This window comes from Sciurus vulgaris (genome assembly GCF_902686455.1).
Source record: "Sciurus vulgaris genome assembly, chromosome: 12".
NCBI lineage: Eukaryota > Metazoa > Chordata > Mammalia > Rodentia > Sciuridae > Sciurus > Sciurus vulgaris.
Window position 1 is genome coordinate 57724643 of NC_136473.1, and position 17650 is coordinate 57742292.

Below are 17650 nucleotides of genomic sequence, written 5' to 3' on the forward strand. Positions count from 1 at the left end.
TAACTAATATAGGAAGAAGTAGTGACAAGTAAGGATTCTGGACTCAGACTGCACAGGCTCAAGTCCTGGTTTTGCCAGGATTTGGGGCAAATGACTCACCTCTTTGTGCTTTTATTTATTCCTCTGTAAAATGAGGTTTGTAATAATATTTTCCTGATAGTTGTTAAGAGAATAAAAATGTACAAATATTGATAATGTGCCTAGAACAGTGTCTGGCAAATAATGAGCAGTATATAAAAATGTTTATGTTCATTTTAAATCATGGAAGACAACTGGATTCTGTTGCAGGAGGCAAGATCACCCTGCTGGCTTCCAAACATGGGTTTTGCTCTATCTTTCCCCCATTCCTTGCTGCTCTTGTAGGCACACTTAGAATCTTAGATTGGTAGAATTACCATCTAGCCCTACTCCCATTCAAGGCAGAAATCCTGTCACACCTGACAGCTGCTGGTTGTGTTCTGACCAAAAATTCTTCATGCTGAGTGTACATTCAGGAAGCCTGAGTTTTTCAAGTAGAAAAGTTTGATGATGTCTCACTGCAAGGTGACAATAATTGGGAAATTTAACTTTCCAGGGGTTGGGAAGCAAAGTTTCTGTGTTTCTTGTATGTGTTGCTAGGTCCTTCAGTTGCTTCCACCATGACCCCTGACATGGGTGTTAGCATCTCCTAGGATGACAGACCCTAAGACTGAACTCCAATAAGTGGGTCTCCTGAAATCTGACACCTCCTCTTGGTTATGGTTAGGGAGCAAAATTAGGAACAAACAATAGGGTAGGCACTTCCCAGATCTTAACACCCAAATTAACTCAGGGCTCTTTCTTTAGCCCCACTGAGGATGGGAGGGGATTTTTAAAAATCAGGAAGGATTCAACAGTCTCTGATTTCCCAAGAATTTTTGGCTGGAAGATTTCATGGTTTCAGCATTGCCGTGAATCTTTTCCTGATTGAGCGGCAGGTTGCTTTTCTCACTTAAACAGCATTGTTACATAAACAAGTAGGAGATCTGTTTGCTACAAGCAAAGTCAAAATTTCCATCTGAATTTTAGTTAATCAGGATATAAGGACCAATTCAGGCTTTGGATTTTTAAATCTCCTTGCAGCTGTGTTTCCCTGTTTCTACTAAATGCTGTAGTTTAAGATTTAGGGAATTATGCAAAACACACTTGCAGTGCCAGGGTCTAATGGGGTAGGATCCCCTGCCCGGTAATGTTGGCTGGCAGTTCCTTCCCCTCCTTTTGCTGACAGTGGGGGAGAAATCTCTTGAAAATAATTCAGTCCTATAAGAGATCGGACAAGGGCTTTCAGACATTGTTTAGGCCTTCTTAATTCCAGGACTATGCTTTTTCTTAAAATAACTTTGAGAATTAAGCTGCAAAAATATGTGAATATCCCATTTACTGTGTGCATCTATAGATAAATATGCAACATAAAGGCGTGTTTACACAGCTAACAATTGTGCTGCAAAGCCTTCACAGTTCACAGCTCAACCAATCTTCCAAAATACTACTGTGGTGCACTCAAAATCTGCAACTTTGCAAGGAGGTGCCCACAAAGTACCTTCTTTGCATTTGCATATTTGTGTACAAGAACACAAACCGTTTCTACAAGATTTTAGCCCAATTTTAAATGTCAAGAGGTCCTCAGGAGCTGCTTTGTTTAGAATACACACCCAAAACTTTATTAAAATCATTTTTCAAAAGTAGTTTCATAAAGCTAGACATCAGCAAGCCTTGTTAGAGGGGTGGAAAATGAATTGTATATCTTTAACTCGCAGAAGTTAAAAGGCTCTTTTTTTTTTTTTTTTTTTGGTTAGCTAACAATGGAAACTTTTTTTTTTTTTAAGTGTTTCCCTCCCTCGGTCTTGCCAAGCAATAGAAAAAAAAAAAAAAAAAAAAAAAAGAAAAGAAAAGAAAAACTTGTTCCGCTGAGTTCAACCCCAGACGGGCTCACAACTTCCTTCCTGCTTTCCTCCCCCTAGCCCCCGCCTTTCTGCCTCCTCCCCTCCTCCCCCCACCCCCGCCACCAACTTTTTTTTTTTTTTTTAATCTTACATTGAACAAACACTGAAGTAGCCCGGAGCAGACTCTGACAGGGGTAGTATCTCCACTGCGGAGAAGGGCGTGCAGGGCCGGCCTGGCGTCTCCACCGCCGGGATACCCTGGCTCTTGGGTGGCGGACCTCCCTCGACCCCTCACTCTTTCGCACTCTTCTCGCTCTCTCTCTCTTTTTGTCTTCCATAGATTGTCGAGGAAATAATTTTTGAGCATTTTTACTTTAAAGCGATCTCTCTTGATCTGAGTCTCTGAGCATGTAGTCCACACAGGACCAAAGAATCTGAGAAATTGCAGGTAAGCTTGGCAGCTCTTAATGGCCCTGGCCTCTGAGCCCTCTTTCCCCTCACTCTGCTTTGGAGCGGGTCTGCCATTCCGGCTTCTGAAACTGCGAAAAAGGGTGCGTTAGGGAGACGGTGACAAGGTTTTGATTTCTGGAGGGTGGCGTTGGAGTGGGACCTGGGACCGAGGAGGGAGAGGCGAATTTTCGGCGTTTCTTCAGCCCGCCTTCCGGGCTGCTCTCTCCGCGCCGCCTCCCCTGGCTCGCTGCAGGAGTACCGGGCTGGGGCCGCCGGGAGGCTCCGCTGGCGGCGGGCGAGGCTGCCCGGGATGAGGAGAGGCCCGGCCCTCGGGCGCGCGACTCCCGGCCTCAATGAGGTTTGGAGATTCTCAGGGTTTGCGCACCTGGACGGTCACCCGGCTGCAGCCACGCTAACCCAGGAGTTCCTCGGAGGGGCGCGGGTCCTGAAGCCCACAGTCACAGCGTGCCCCCGGTAACAGGGTGTGCGGAGGGTTGAGTAGCTGCGCGCGCGCACACACACACACACACACACACACACACACACACACACACACACACACAGAGCACCGCGGGGGGCGGCAACGAGAGGGGCGGTGAGTATTGGTTCCGGTACACGATACTGCAGAGTCTCCGTCCCGGGCGTGCGCAGGCGCGCCCACACGCAAAAAACACTTGTTTAGGAGCAGGCGACAAGGCCAGTGCTGAAAATGCTTCGGCTGCAGCCCGGCAGCTCTCCCAGGCCTCAGTAGGCCGAGAGACACAGCCCAAGTGCAGGGTCAGGAAGGTAATCGGCGGGTACGCAGGCGCCCTACTGATCCGGGCGCTGGCAGCGATTTAGGGGAGGCAGGTCTAGCTCAGGTTCCTCCTGACTCGATCTCTAATGTCCTGGGAGGGTGGAGCAGGGCTGCGCCGTTACCCTTGAGAGCCAGTGGTTGCTCAGGCCGAGCTAGCCGGGCCAGCGGCGCTCCGCATAGAGCACCCTTTGGGACCAAGTAGTTGCACATCCTCCCTCGCCCATCCTTGTGGTTCCAAGACGAATCTTAGCATTTGGAATTTGAGAGGACTTCCAAGCCGATCCAAACCCGAGGGTAGGGGGCGGGTGGAGCACACTTGGGACACTCCTACCCATAACCGCGTTGACACTGAGGGAGCCGGGCATGGGTCCCCGCCGAGCCTCATAGTCCCTGTAGGTGAGATATCCTGTGGCACCCTGTCCTGGACAGATTGGGGTCCTAAGGTTTCCTCTGGGCTCTGCCGGCGGGCTCTCCGCACCCTCTCCTCCGCGCCCTCTGGGGTCCTGACTTTTCTCCTTGTGTCTCCACAGAGGCGCGGTTGTTTATGGAGCTTTGGGCGGGGGCCGAGCCCGCAGTTGTTGCCCCCGCCCGCCGCCGAGGCCATGCAGCCCCATCGGCGAGAGGAGCTGCTGCCGCCGGGCCTCCGGGGCTGAGCCAGGAGCCGCCGGAGGAGGAGGCGCCGGCGGCGGAGCTGGAACCCGAGTCGCGGAGGCAGGCAGCGCGGTGGACCCAGTACTATGGCTGTGTACTGCTATGCACTCAATAGCCTGGTGATCATGAATAGCGCCGACGAGGTGAAGAGCGGCGGCGGCCCGGGGCCCAACGGCAGCGAGACGCCCCTGCCCCCTGGGAGGGCCGTGCTTAGCCCGGGCAGTGTTTTCAGCCCCGGGAGAGGGGCTTCTTTCCTCTTCCCCCCCGCCGAGTCGCTGTCGCCTGAGGAGCCCCGGAGCCCCGGGGGCTGGCGGAGCGGCCGGCGCAGGCTGAATAGTAGCAGTGGCAGCGGCGGCGGCGGCAGCAGCAGCAGCAGCAGCAGCAGCAGTGTGGGCAGCCCTAGTTGGGCGGGCCGCCTGCGAGGTGACGGGCAGCAGGTGGCGGCCGCCGGTACCCTTTCTCCGCCGGGACCCGAGGAGGCCCAAAGGAAGCTGCGAATTCTGCAGCGCGAATTGCAGAATGTGCAGGTGAACCAAAAAGTGGGCATTTTCGAGGCGCACATCCAGGCGCAGAGCTGTGCCATTCAGGCGCCCCGAAGCCCACGTTTGGGCAGGGCTCGCTCGCCCTCCCCGTGCCCCTTTCGCAGCAGTAGCCAGCCCCCTGGAAGGGTCCTGGCTCAGTGCGCCCCGAGTGAGGAACGAAGGACAAAATCATGGGGGGAGCAATGTTCAGAGGCTTCAGACACCCATTCTGTGAGGAGAAGAGGGCTCAGTCTGTGCCCCTCAAAGGACAAGGAGGGAGTGGCACCTGGCCCGGCCGCCACAACGGGATCAGGGGAGAGTGCAAAGGATTCTGTGAGGATGGAGAAAGGAACCCCTGCCAGTATCCCTTGTGACTCATTCTTGGCTATGGAAACTAACAAGAGGGTCGCTCCTCCTTCGGGAACTCGTAGCTGCCAAACTCCCCCAGTGGAGCTGGCGGGGACAAGCTTAGTGATGGCCACAGCAGTGACTGCCACAGCCACATCCACTGGACCACACCGTCCACACGATCCTGCCCTCTTTGAGCAGGCCTGTGAGCTTGGGGGCCCTCACCCCTGTGAGGCCCTAGTTGAGAGGCAGGGGCAGTTTCTGGGCAGGGAGACAAGCCCAGCCCCAGAGTGGGGCGGGTCCCGCCGTGGAGAGCCCCTTGGGAAGGTGGGGAAAGGAAATATGCCCTGTGGCATGCCAGGCTCCCGGGCGCCTGAAGTCGATGAAAGGCCAGAGGCTACGACTGTGAATGCGCAAAGCTCAGAGTCATCAGAGTCCCTGAGCTGGTCCAGGCCTCCTGAAGACCTGGGCTCTCTAGGTCCTGCCGAGACCCGAAGCGAGGTCTCAGTGATCCATGTACCCCGACAGCTCTCTGGCAGAGTGGGGAAAGGGTCTTCAACGTTGGGCTTTCTTGGTGTCAGCTGCTCAGCGCAGCCAGAGACTGGAGAAGTGGAGGCGGGAATTTCTTCTGGCAGAATGCTGGAGCCTTTGCCCTGTTGGGAAATGGCAAAAGATCTGAAGGAACCACAATGCCTTCCTGGGGATAGGGTCGATGTACAGCCTGCGAGCTCCAGAGCTTGGCTGGGCCCCATGGAAGAAGCTGGTCTGGCCTGGACGTGTGGGACAGGGATACAATTGGAGGGGACTTGGGAAAGCCAGTCGCAGGACAGAGATGCTCACCCCAACAGGGAGTGGCTACCCCAGAATCAGAAGGACAAGCCTTCTTTGGGACAGACCTGCAGTGCCAGCAACATACCTGCTATACCTGCAGTCATCATTACAGATGTGGGTGCCCAGGAAGACAGGGGCCTGGAGGAGGCGCAGGGGAGCCCTAGGGGCAACCTGCCTCTGAGGAAACTGTCCTCTTCCTCTGCCTCCTCCACGGGCTTCTCTTCTTCCTATGAGGACTCAGAAGAGGACATCTCCAGTGACCCTGAGCGCACTTTGGACCCCAACTCAGCTTTCCTGCATACTCTGGACCAGCAGAAGCCCAAAGTGGTAAGTCTTGCCTTGAGATTTTTCTAGAACTCATGCTGCTCTCAGCAGACCTTTGAAACCCTATGTGTACCCAGTTTTCTTACTTTCTACTGACTAATGACTCTTACCAGGGCCCTGTGTCAGTGACAACTAATATTTCTCTTCAAGTGTGTTTGTTGGGGAATACAGAGGCAAGGACCACCAATGTGAGTCACTCCTGTTATTTCCATGGACATCTTAAGAAACAAGTTTTTGAGGTACTTCCCATAGATCACTACTCCTCTTGGGAACATAATAGTCATGTAATTCAAAACTTCCTGATTAATCTCAAAAAGTGGGGAATAGAGCTGCTGAGTGTAGCTGTTGTCTGAACAAGAGACACACTTAATTCTGTGATTCATGCAGGCTGTCAAGGATGCATCAAAGTAACTCAGCCCCCACTACTAGGCCAGGAAATGAGTGATGTGATTCTGTGACAGGGCTCTGAAACCTGTAGATGTAATTGTGGCCCTTTTATTGCATGAACAACCTCTGAGCCTTAGTTAGGACAGGACATTGCAATATTAGTGTGGTTAGTGTAACTAAAGTGCAGTTTGATGTATGAATTAAGATGAAAACCATACTTCGAGCCAAGCAGTTTTTTTTTTTCTAATATTGTTTTAGTTGTCGTTTAAATATTCTTTTAGTTGTTATGTGGTGCTGAGGATCAAATCTAGTGCATCACACATGCTAGGCAAGTGCTCTACCACTGCCCCAGCCCCAGACAGTTACTTTTGTAACAGAATTTTATATTAGATTGAGTTGCCTGAGATAGGCACCTGGGTGGTATCTCCAAAGGTGTATAGGCTGGGACAGGTTCATTTCAGGTATGTCTTTGTGTGCGTTTCTTTGGAGTCATCATACTGACATCTTGTTCTGGCTATGGCAGTAGACAGGAGTTTATTTCTAGTACATGGTTAATCTCAGCTGTAGGCTGTTTTTACTCTTCAGAGGATCAGAGTATCTTTCAGAAGACATATGCATTGAAGCTAGCACTTCTGAAAAGGTCTGGCCTTTCTCTTAGCTTTTCCAGAGAGTATGGGGAATTTCCTAGCTCAGGGTGAGAGGGGTTGTAATGCTACCTTGGGGGAAAGGATGCATGATAGGTGTACTTCTGATTTCATCTTGAATGCCAAATGCTATTCATTGTACCTCAGTAACTTTAATCACCATGACTGGCTGTTTTATATTTCAACTCAGCATCCTTTACTGAGGGATTTTGAACTACAAAGCATGTTTTTCTCTGACTCCCTCTTTAGAAATCACAGTCTGAATTTTTGAAGACCAGAAATTTTTCTTCCTGAAACTGCTTTCTGCTGATGATCCAGAGGCAAATGTGTATGCAAACCTGATCCCAATCAGCCTGGAATTTGGTGGCCAGGACAGGGCCCGGAGGCTTCTTGCACCTGCTGTCAGGTGTGGGCACACCGCCTTTCCGGGGTTGGGGGGGAAGGTCCACCTGGAGGGGATGATGCTAAACTGCAGGTGGAATGCTTCCCTTTGAGGGTGTGACCCAGATTTCTCTGCCCTCTTGCCCAGAAATCAGGGGCCTAGGGAATAACAGATGGTCCCCTACCCACTCCTCCCTTTTGCTTTTGAAATCCTGAAGCATGGCGGGCACACCCAAAGTTGCTTTAACTTATCTTCCAAGTTTCCATTTGCCCTTTCTAGTGGTGGATTAGCAGCTCTTGTTGGCTGGTTATCAAAACATTTTGTGTGTCCTGATGTGTGAAAAGAGGTCTTGTCTGAAAATAAGTTAAAGAGGAGACAAATAATGACAGGCCATAATTTTTCCCCCTTTGCCAGAGGGATGCCAACTGAGAAACCAGAGGGATAAGTGGTGCTTTCAAGTTAGCTAACAGGTCCAGGGGGAAATGAGGTGACCTGTTGTCCATGTTGCCTCCCACTTTTAGAAAGGTTTTCAGATATCCAGAGTAGAACCAGGGGAAAATTCCCTACCATCTCTGTTCTCTGAATCATTTGAGGTTAATGGGAACAAAGAGAGGGAGGGAGAGAGAGAATATAACGCTGTGCGCCGCGCGCGCGCGCACGTGTGTGTGTGTGTGTGTGTGTGTGTATTGGGGGAGAGGATGCATAACAAAGTGGAAGTTATGGGATCCTAGGGACTTTTGAGCTTTGGCTGAGTTTTGTAGGATAAGCAAAATTTTCTTTTTGTTCAGATTGTGACATTGTAACCTTATCTTTGACACCAAAACATCTGCTCATTGGGTCAAAAAGTTACTTGATTACCTGAGATTGATATTTTGTCTACCGAAGTCCAGACATCTTGACTGACTAGGCCTGTTGGCCAGGCTCCTCAGTGTTGGGTAGATAACACCTGATCCTGCTCCTCTACTATAATCCACATGAATTTTTTTTTCTACACTCGGCTGTCTGTCTACACTGCTGTATACACGATAGCTGGACACACTCTCACGCTTGCTCAGGCAGGCTCACCCTCGCTCTAACACGTGCCTAAATGTGTTTGCATTCATCCATACCCACACTCATATTCACACTCGTTCCTGTACACACTCACTTGTACATGCAAGTTTGAGATGACATTTCAGAGTCTCAGTCACATTCCCAATCCCTGGCCCTTACACCTACATTAGGCCCTGATAATTTTTCATCTACCTACCTAAAAAGTTACTCCTCTCCTGCGTGCCTCCTGTAGCACATTTTTGTTCCTGTTGAAGAATGGTCCTGTGCAAGGTGGTATGCAGGCTGGGTGTGACAGCATACCTTCTTCTAAAGGATCAGACACTTGAAATTTGCTTGGAAGTCATATTGCGCACCTAGTCTGCAGTGGCTTAGATTTAGGCACAGTAACACTGTTTTGAGCAGAACCTGATTGCACTGAGCAAGGATGGTTTCTCTCCTTTTGAACAATTAAACCTAATCATCAGTTCTTTATTTTCTTTTATCACTCCCTGTAAGAGTATCTGGGCCATTGAGACACCAGGTGAAAAGTACTATATTAAGATATGGATATTAATATGAAAAATAGGCTTTACTGATTTGTTCCAAAATTCTTCCATCAATGATGTGTAAAAACAGCAACAACAAAAAAAAATAGAGATACGTATTAGGAAGTATACTACTACCAACCTCCTGACTTTTTGGAATGTCAAACTTTTTTTTTTTTTTTTTGTTTTAGATGGACACAATACCTTTATTTTATTTATTTATTTGTGGTGCTGAGGATCGAACCCAGCGCCTCACACATGCTAGGCAAGTGCTCCACCACTGAGCTACAACCCCAGCCCACCAGGCACTTAACACTTTTTAAGGGCCATTGGGACTTTTTTTTTTTTTTTTGACTTGGTTAGTTTTCCTTTTTTTTTTTTTTTTTTTTTTTAATACTTAAAAATTAACTCTTGCACAGAGTAAAAATATCCAAGTAGTTTAAAATGGTTGTATGTGGTTTTGAAAAGTGTATACAAATTTTATTTTTGGTTAAACCAAACTAAACTTTAAGGGACACTTAAAAAGATGCATCTAGTGATGAGTACTTTTAAGTGGAAAATTCTTTTCTGGATGAGAATGTTGAAGGCCCTGATTTGTGGGGTTATGAGTTCAGGCAGCACAATGCTGTTTTCTGAAGGTGGGGTAGCTCTCTCTCTGGAAAGGATTCTTCTGGCAAAGCCTCAGCAGCTTCCAGATCTGGGAGGATCCAAATCATTTATGTGAGTTTCCAGGTGTTACTGGTTAGGGATGAAGAAACCAAGACACAGGAGGCCGTAGCACCCCAGGACACTCATTGACTCTTCCTCTTTGGCTAAATTTTCTCCTTTTATAATGTGCATATTGCAGGAGTAAGATCTCCTGGGGTCCATCTCGTTCTAGCTCTTTATTTAATTGTAGACATTCTATTTGAAACCTAATGTACATGAAGTATGCCTCAGGGCAATAAGAAGTGTGACAAGACTCATCTGGCCCTTGGCCCTTGTGACAAGGCAGAAACAGCGCACTTTTAATTTTGTGCTTTTACTTGAGACCAATTTATTGATCTACTTGTCTTCAATTTCTTTACCAGAGAATGGTTCTTTGTAATTTCATATTTAAAAAACATCATCAAAAGAAATCATCAGCATAATATCTAAGGCTTTCAATAGTAATCATACAGATCTTAGAGACTGCTGGTAGGATGCAAAAACATTAACCTAAAATGTGCATTCAGTTTACAAAAAAAAGGGGGGGGGGATCTTTGACCCCCTCCAATGTTTAAGTTTGGAAACTGAAGCTTTGCTAACAGAGTCAAAACATCACCTTGAAGACCACAATTTATCAAAGATGAATGTATTTAGACGGCTTAAAATCTTTTCAAGTAAATAAGGAGAAAAAGGAAAGTTGATTCTTAGCATTTTCATGCAAATGCTTAGGGTTTGTAAAAATACAGCTCAAGACTTACCTAGACTTTAGGTTTTATAAGAAAACATAGTAAAGCTGCTGCTTTTAGAGAAATAGATTTCAGGTGTTGCATAAATCATCTTCAGAACTTTAGTTTATAAATGTTGAATTGCTGCTGAGTCATTTTTCTAATTTTGTTGGCACATTCCTATTATATGTATGATTAGATATATTAGTTCTATGTAGTTTATTTATATTCCTTGGAGTATCAATAACATGGTTTAGGCTTATTTTATTTTCTCAGGATTCAACTTATTTACCTAAAGTTAGAATTTCAAAGTATTTAATAGACAGGATTTTATATCTTGGTAGGAAAAAAACCCTGTAGGCTTCAGATAGTTAGCAGGTGATTCAGAATCAACTCAGGAACTCTTCTAAATTATACTGTGGGCACACTATCCATGTGGCTGGGTCTGCAGATTTTGACAGGAGAGTAGACCTTGCCATGGGAGGTTATGTACATTGTGCTGTCAATTCCATGAGAAGTGTGCCTGGTAGTGATTTTTTTTTTTCCTGACTAGGTAAAATTGACATTGGGAATGACATTTTTTTTTTGTGAATCATTGTTCACTGCTTTAAAAAAATCACACCAAACCCAATTGTGACCTCTTTGGTCATATGCAAAGTCCTTTAAGTGCCAGCTGCCTGTTTGGGATTTTGCACAATCAGTTCTTATGAGTGTCCTGTGACGGTATACTGTTAACTTACTGAACCAAGTAATGATGGTGATGCAGATGGTTTCAATATACAGAACAGAAACACCCAGAATTTCCATCAGAACCACGGGGCCAGACTAGGGAGGGCCACCTTGGAGGGCTGGAATAATCTGCCAACCTGGTCTCCTGATTCTACAGATAAACTTAACTTGCTGTTGTACTGCCACCAACCTCAAATCTCACCACGGTCCCTCCAGACCCCTTGTTATCTGATCACTAGTCCCCCTTCCTTCACCCCATCTTCCTAGTGGAGACAGCAGCCCTGATCCATTTTTCTAGGAGTGAACTCTTAAAGACAGTTCAAGTCTCTTTGGCTGAAAGACATCATAAATATATATGATCTCAATAGGAAGTAGACCTTTGTGCTTGCAAAGAAAAAACAACATCTTTTCTAGAGCTTCCATAATAAACATTATCTAGATCTGGGTCTGGGAGAATCTTTAGAGCTCATTTTCTCCAATATTCACATTTTAGAGACAAAGAAAGCAAGGCCATAAAGCATTCAGTACAGTTACAGGACCCGTGTTTCCATTCTTTTCACTTAAGAAACTTCTTTAGTGGACAAGCTCCTTACTCACCTTTGAAGATCCACTTTGGCTTTAAACACAGTATGTGCTCTTGAAACATTTGTTAGAGGAATGAGTGAATGAATGAATGAATGAGAGACAGTATCTCACATTACCTACCCACTAAAGGAACGCTGAACCATCTAAAAGATGAACAAAGAAAAGGAAAAGAAAAAGTCCAGTCAAGGCAAGTTCATTGCTAATTCCTGTTACTTTGCTGCTACAGTAAGGATACTGGATTTGGGTTTAGGAGAACCAGATTGAAAACCTAGCCTACACCTGGCCTGTAAACCCTCTAAAAAAGTGGCGTGAGTGGGCATGACCTCATGGGGTGTTGAGAGTTCAGTGACCTAATGTTTATGAAAGTGCCTAGCATAGCATCTGGCTCATAGTAGAGGCTCAATAAATGTTAGTGGACATGGAGTTGGGAGACATGGTGAATACCAGTGAGGCAATGTCTGGAAAATTCATTGGGCCCCTTGGAAGAAATGCTCTGTAGTAACATTAGGATTTTGTTTTAAGTTCCATTTTCATCCTAATACAATCCTGGAAAATGATTCTGCCTCAGCCAGAAAGACTAGAGGGAAATTTCATTTCTCAAAGACTGGTATTCACAAACTGTTGCAGGATCATAGCTGTTTTCCTGAAATGCAATTTCACTGACTGAATAAGAATAAGGCTGGTCTTACCTTAAAGTTTCTGTTTCCTAGTATCGTTGCCTTTTGTTTAGTTGCAGGGTTGGGAATTACTTTACGACTTGGACTTGAAGATATGGGGGTGAAGAGCTTGGTCAGCAGAAGTGCCCACTACTGTATACAGGCCTCAAGGTCAAGTTCAATCATGCTACATTTTTGTAGAGTGTTTGTGTACAGCAGACCACTCTGCTGGTTCTTACTTAGAGACAGGGGGCTTCCAGGCTTTGGGCAAGGACAATTGATTTAGGATAATCATTTTACTGGAAAGCCAACACTCCAGCTTGTGTCTAACTTGTCTGGGGTGTTTCTTGACAATGCCATGAAGAATTCACTGTTAGAGGCCTGGGATTGTAGATCAGTGGTAAAGCGCTTACCTAGCATGTGTGGAGGCCCTGGGTTTGATTCTCAGCACCGTGTATAAATAAAATAAAGGTCTATTTACAACTAAAAATTTTTTTTCAAAAAAGAATTTACTCTTGGAAATCTGATTTTCTCATTTTATTGAGCTTTACTTGGGCATTTTATTGACTTGTTATCATGTCATGGCAACCCATTCAACAAAAGTGGCCCTCTTTTGGGCCACTAGCCAAATCTGCGTTTAAAAAATGCCCTGCAATTTTTATTTCTCTTGTTTTCAACCAGCCATTAAATTTTATAAGTAACCAGGGCTAGGAGTGTTACTCAGTGGTAGAGACTTGCCTAACATTCACGAACCTCTGGGTTCAGTCCCAGCATGGCAAAAAAAAAAAAAAAAAAAAAAAGAAAAGAAAAAAAAAAGAAAAAAGAAAAAGAAAATGAAAAAAAAAATGTTACTAGTAACAAAAAAGTAGGCGCTATAGATGATAAGGAAACAGAATGAACCTCTGCAAGTCATACTTGTGTGTGATTCTTTCAGGACGGGGGAGGATACATTTTTTATTTCCCCATCTCTGAAAAGTAGAAAAATGGCTTAGTCAGTTTGGGGTGGAGGTGGTTAATTTTCAACTACAGAGGATCCTTCCTTGTGAAGCTCAGTTATCCTGTTAATCTAGCATTTTACTTTTGTGGTAAGATTCTGGGTGGAAAAGGAAAATGAAATGATGCATTGAGATTATTTCCATTGACCTGGTGGCTAAGATTAACCCAGAGATGATGATATGTGTTCATGTGAAGGCCAGACCTTAGCCAAGACCTCCCTGGAAAGGGTGATCATTTGGTTACTTTATAAAGTTGTTCTCAGTGCATCCCAGGAGGGCATGAATGAGGTGTGTGCCCTTGGCTTTGGGGAATGGGCAAATTTTTCTTTCATTACCTCTCTTAAAAAATTTCTATGCTTTTGGTCCCCTCCCTCTCCCATCCATTTAATCAGAATGAATAAACTGATTGTACTGTTTTCCAAGAAGAAGTTGTAATAAATTTTACATTACCAGCACTTAATAGTTTTGTACACTGCAGGGAGTGTTCCGCCTACTGTGGGAGGGAGGAATTTGGTTCCCTGGTGACTGGCCATGCACCCAGCTCTGATCTGCAATCTCTCTTGGTATGCTGTGAGCTGGTGGGACCTGGGCAATTACAAGGGAGGTCACTGCACCCCCAGGCAGTTCCCAGCAAGTGTTTTTCCAATTTCACTGACATTCTTTCCAGGCTCAGCTCAATTTGTTTTCCTCTTCTCTATGGCAATTGGTGACTGGGTGGTAAAACGTATAATTCAGCCGAAGTTTCTCAGAGTGCTTCTTCTGCAGTTGGATAGGAGCTGGTGTCTGTCCGATCCCCTGCTTAGGCATGGATGTGTAATATTTTCTACCTACAGGTTAGCTATCTAAATACTAGATTTTAAAAAAACAAGCCTCATATCTATATGGGGAAAGGATGCCAGCTGGTGTGGAGAGGAACTTGGGAGTATCACTTCTGTAATCCTTATCTAACCTGCATCTATTAGCAGGAAACTGAAAAGGCCTGTGTATGACAATGAGATAAACAGTTAAATCTCTTAACAATGTCAAGTGGAAAATCCACCTGCCTGCCGGTAGCTTAAGAAATGGCTAGGACATTTTGTTAGGGATGAATAATCCTGAGACTCCGATTGCTGAGCTAAAACAAGGGAAAATTAGTTGCTTCAGTTAAGACTGGGAGGTAAGGAGGACACTGTTAGGGTGTGGAGACTACTAAGAAATTCTTACAGATTCAAAATGTGCTAGTGTAGGGGATTTTTGCATGTGTTAGAATTGATTTTTCATCCTGTATGAGGCCACTGAAACCTTTTCCTCTTTTCTCCCCATTTTCTTAACCTTTCTCATTCATCACTGTAGTCATCACACCATTAAGCACTTACTAGAACAGAGAGTCTTGCTAATTCCAAGTAACTTGGGAGACTCAGGGCCTTCCTCTAAGAACTTTCTGGATGTACCCTAGGTGTGCATTGTGCTGGAAGGACTAGTGACTTAGCACTGGACCTCTTTGGGCCTCTTTGGGCTTTGGTATCCTCATCTGTGAAATGGGTATATTGATAGTCTTCTTACCTCAAGTGGTCTTTGTGAGTCTGGAATGAATTAGTGTTCATAAAGACATTTTGGAAGAGTGCATTTTGCCTCCCTAAATTAGTTTCAATTATGAATACTGTGTTATTGCTTTTAAAATTTCCTGAAAAGAGGAAGGACCAGGGTGAACACCACACTAGTATGAGGTAGTCTTACCTCTATGTGCTGACAGGGAAATTACGAAGGACTATATCCAAAATGACCTTTCAGCCAGCAGCAGAGCCAGTTTTGAAGGGTACGTAGGAGTGGGGATAGGGGAACAGGAAGAGCAGACATTCTAAATAATACCCTGGTTCCTCTTCAGCTGAGATATAGTCTCCTCTTGCCTGAGTGGCCATTCCAGCCATTGCAGACCATGCATGCAGCCTCCTCTGGCTGTGGTTTGCTCACTGTCAGTGGGGAAGGGCATGAGGGAAGGCTGTAGCAGGTGAGGAGGGAGCCACAAAGTAGAGTTCCAATCTTCCGAGAACAGGGCTGTCAGCTCCCGAATAATTGAGGGGAGACTGCACTCTGCACTCTGAGTTTGTGGATACTTCATAGAGTGTTGATTTTTCTAGTACCTTGCTTATCTGTGTCCTGGAATGTGAAAGAGGGATTCAGCAAAATCTTGAGTATTTTAAAGCAAATACTACATTCAGCAATTCTATGCTGGCCTGACCCTGGGCTAGATCTAGAAACTTCTGTCTCTTTTCTCATGGAGTCTGGTCTTCCTTCTGGGGGCTGCTCATGTTGAGAAGCGCACATTGCACCCTAGCAGCTGCCCAAACAGTAGGCATCAATGTAACATTCCTGTCTGCAGGTACCTGTGCTGAAGAGAATGTCTTAATTGATGCTGTCCTTGTCCTTGGGTATCTGCCCTCGAAGGCACAGCTGATGCCAGCAGGCATACTTGAGATTTGCAAAACTCAAGAACAAGTTGTATCGCCATTGAACAAGCATATTCATTAAATATGAGTTAATAAATAATGAATCGGTGTGGGCATGTGAAATGCAGAAAGCTTTGGTGTGTGTTGTGGAACAAGGAGCAGAGGAATTGCATTTGGCAACAGTCGTTGAGGAAGAATTCTGGGGAAAAGGCCTTGGGGAATTTGCTACCTCTATTAGAAGTGGTCAAGCAAAGACATTATTTTGGATTCAGTGAAGTTGGCATGGAAGAATGGTCCATCCCCACCCAGGCCTCGATGCACAAATGGATGCTCAGCTGATGGTAGATGTAGTGTGTGGGCAGCTGCTCTGTTCCTTGTAAGGCTAAAATGGACCTGAGATTGCCCTTATCCCCATTGTGCTGATTGGAGGGACGTAGTCTGGAAAGCCTGGAGTGCAGGGGCATCTGCTCAGTGTTACTGAGTCTATGGAAGAGCATTGAGGGAAGAGGGAGTGGGAGCGACATAATGCTGGGTAGAGAGTCTGGTCGTGGAACCACGGCAGTCCTGGAGTTGAGTTTCAACTCTGTCACTTCCTGACTGTGTGACCCTAGAGAAGTGTCCTACCTTTCTGTCCTCAAGTTCATCATCTGTAAAATGGGACTGATAATACCAGACTTAAGGTTTTGTGGCTTAAATAAGATAATGCATGAGGTGCCTGGTACAATACCTGATCATACTAAATGCTCAATAAACGGTAACTGTGTGAACCTTACAGGCTGCTTCCATGTCCTTCCTCAGCCTTCTATGCTGGCCTTGCCATCTCTACTATTCTCTTCCATTTGAAAGTGAAGTAGGTTACTAAGGGAGTGTTCTGACTTATTTACTTCTTCCCCTCCAAGAAATAACAGGGTCTGAGAGCTCTGATGTTGTGGGTTTTAGGAGGTATGTGTTGAACTAGGTTTGCTCTGCCAAGCAGAGAAACAAGATGATCTTGCAGGAGAGTGTGCAGCTGGAGCCAGACAGACCTGAATTCACACCCTGCTCTGTTTCAGACCTTGCAGAAACTTCTTGGAACATAAGGATAATGTTCTTCTCTCCTGGCCTATTGTGGAGATAATAATGAGATAATGTGACTCAAGTATCACCTGGGAATAGAGGGAGTCCCGTTCTTCAGTCCTTTTCTTTCAGCTGTGAAAAGTGCTTTCAAGTGGGTCCTTAACTTGCCTTCACCCAGTAGCCTGAGTCACTGCATGTCATCCCAAGTCCAGGATGATGACAAAATAGGCAACAGGAATTGTTTTTCCAAGGAGGTCCCTCAGTTGCAGGAGAGCCTCACTTTGTTACCAGACTCCGAACTTGAAGTTTAAAAACAATCCACGGTATTCAGCTGCTGGCAAGGGGTGTCAGGTTACATACCCTGGGACCAGCCTCTTTTCTTTCTGTTTTGGAGGTGGAGACTGATAAGGTCATCACAGATTCGGATGTGGAAGGCTTCATCCCTACTTTCCCTCCCTAGTTCCTCTGTTATCCTCACGTCTTTTTCAGCAAGTGACTGAGCTCGAAATGTGTGTGTGTGTGTGTTTTAAGTGGTTTCCTCTTCTCCCCGTGTCCAGTCTGGTGCCTGGGTGGGCACATGCCCTTATGAGGTTGGAGACTTTATTTTCTGCAGAGCAGCAAGGCCCCAACACAGGGACTCAGGACTCAGAACTCAGGCAGCTCTTGGGTCTTTGAAACTCACTTTACACAAGAGAGCCTGCCCAGCATTCCCCAAGTCCCAAGACCGAGCTTTGCCATTGTCCTCAGGGCCAGATGGTAGAGTAGAGGAAAAACCCCAGGAAACTGGGGTGAGCCCACAAACCCTGAGCTCACCAGCTCACTTCTGAGTCCCAGCAAGGCCTGTAGGAATGCATGTGGACACTACAGGAGTTGGCACTGTGTGGTGACAAGTTCTGTTGAAGCAGCACAAACTGACATCACTGCAGTCTTGGGCACTCCTGCCTGCCAAACACAGGTGTCTTCTACACATGGATGTGTG

The 17650-nt window shown here is 46.1% G+C and overlaps 1 protein-coding gene across 2 annotated transcripts in view; it reads left to right on the forward strand.

The window, feature by feature from the left end:
• Positions 1–2034: 2034 nt before the first annotated feature.
• ITPKB (inositol-trisphosphate 3-kinase B) overlaps positions 2035–17650 on the forward strand; it is a 100122-nt gene continuing 84506 nt past the window's right edge. Inside the window, exons 1-2 of one of the 2 annotated variants that reach the window (XM_079106619.1) lie at positions 2035–3137; positions 3678–5825. In XM_079106619.1, the coding sequence (XP_078962745.1) occupies positions 3885–5825 (1941 nt within the window). In that variant the 5' untranslated portion in view covers positions 2035–3137; positions 3678–3884. The remainder of the gene's footprint in view (positions 3138–3677; positions 5826–17650) is intronic. The other variant, XM_079106620.1, reaches the window with a different exon arrangement.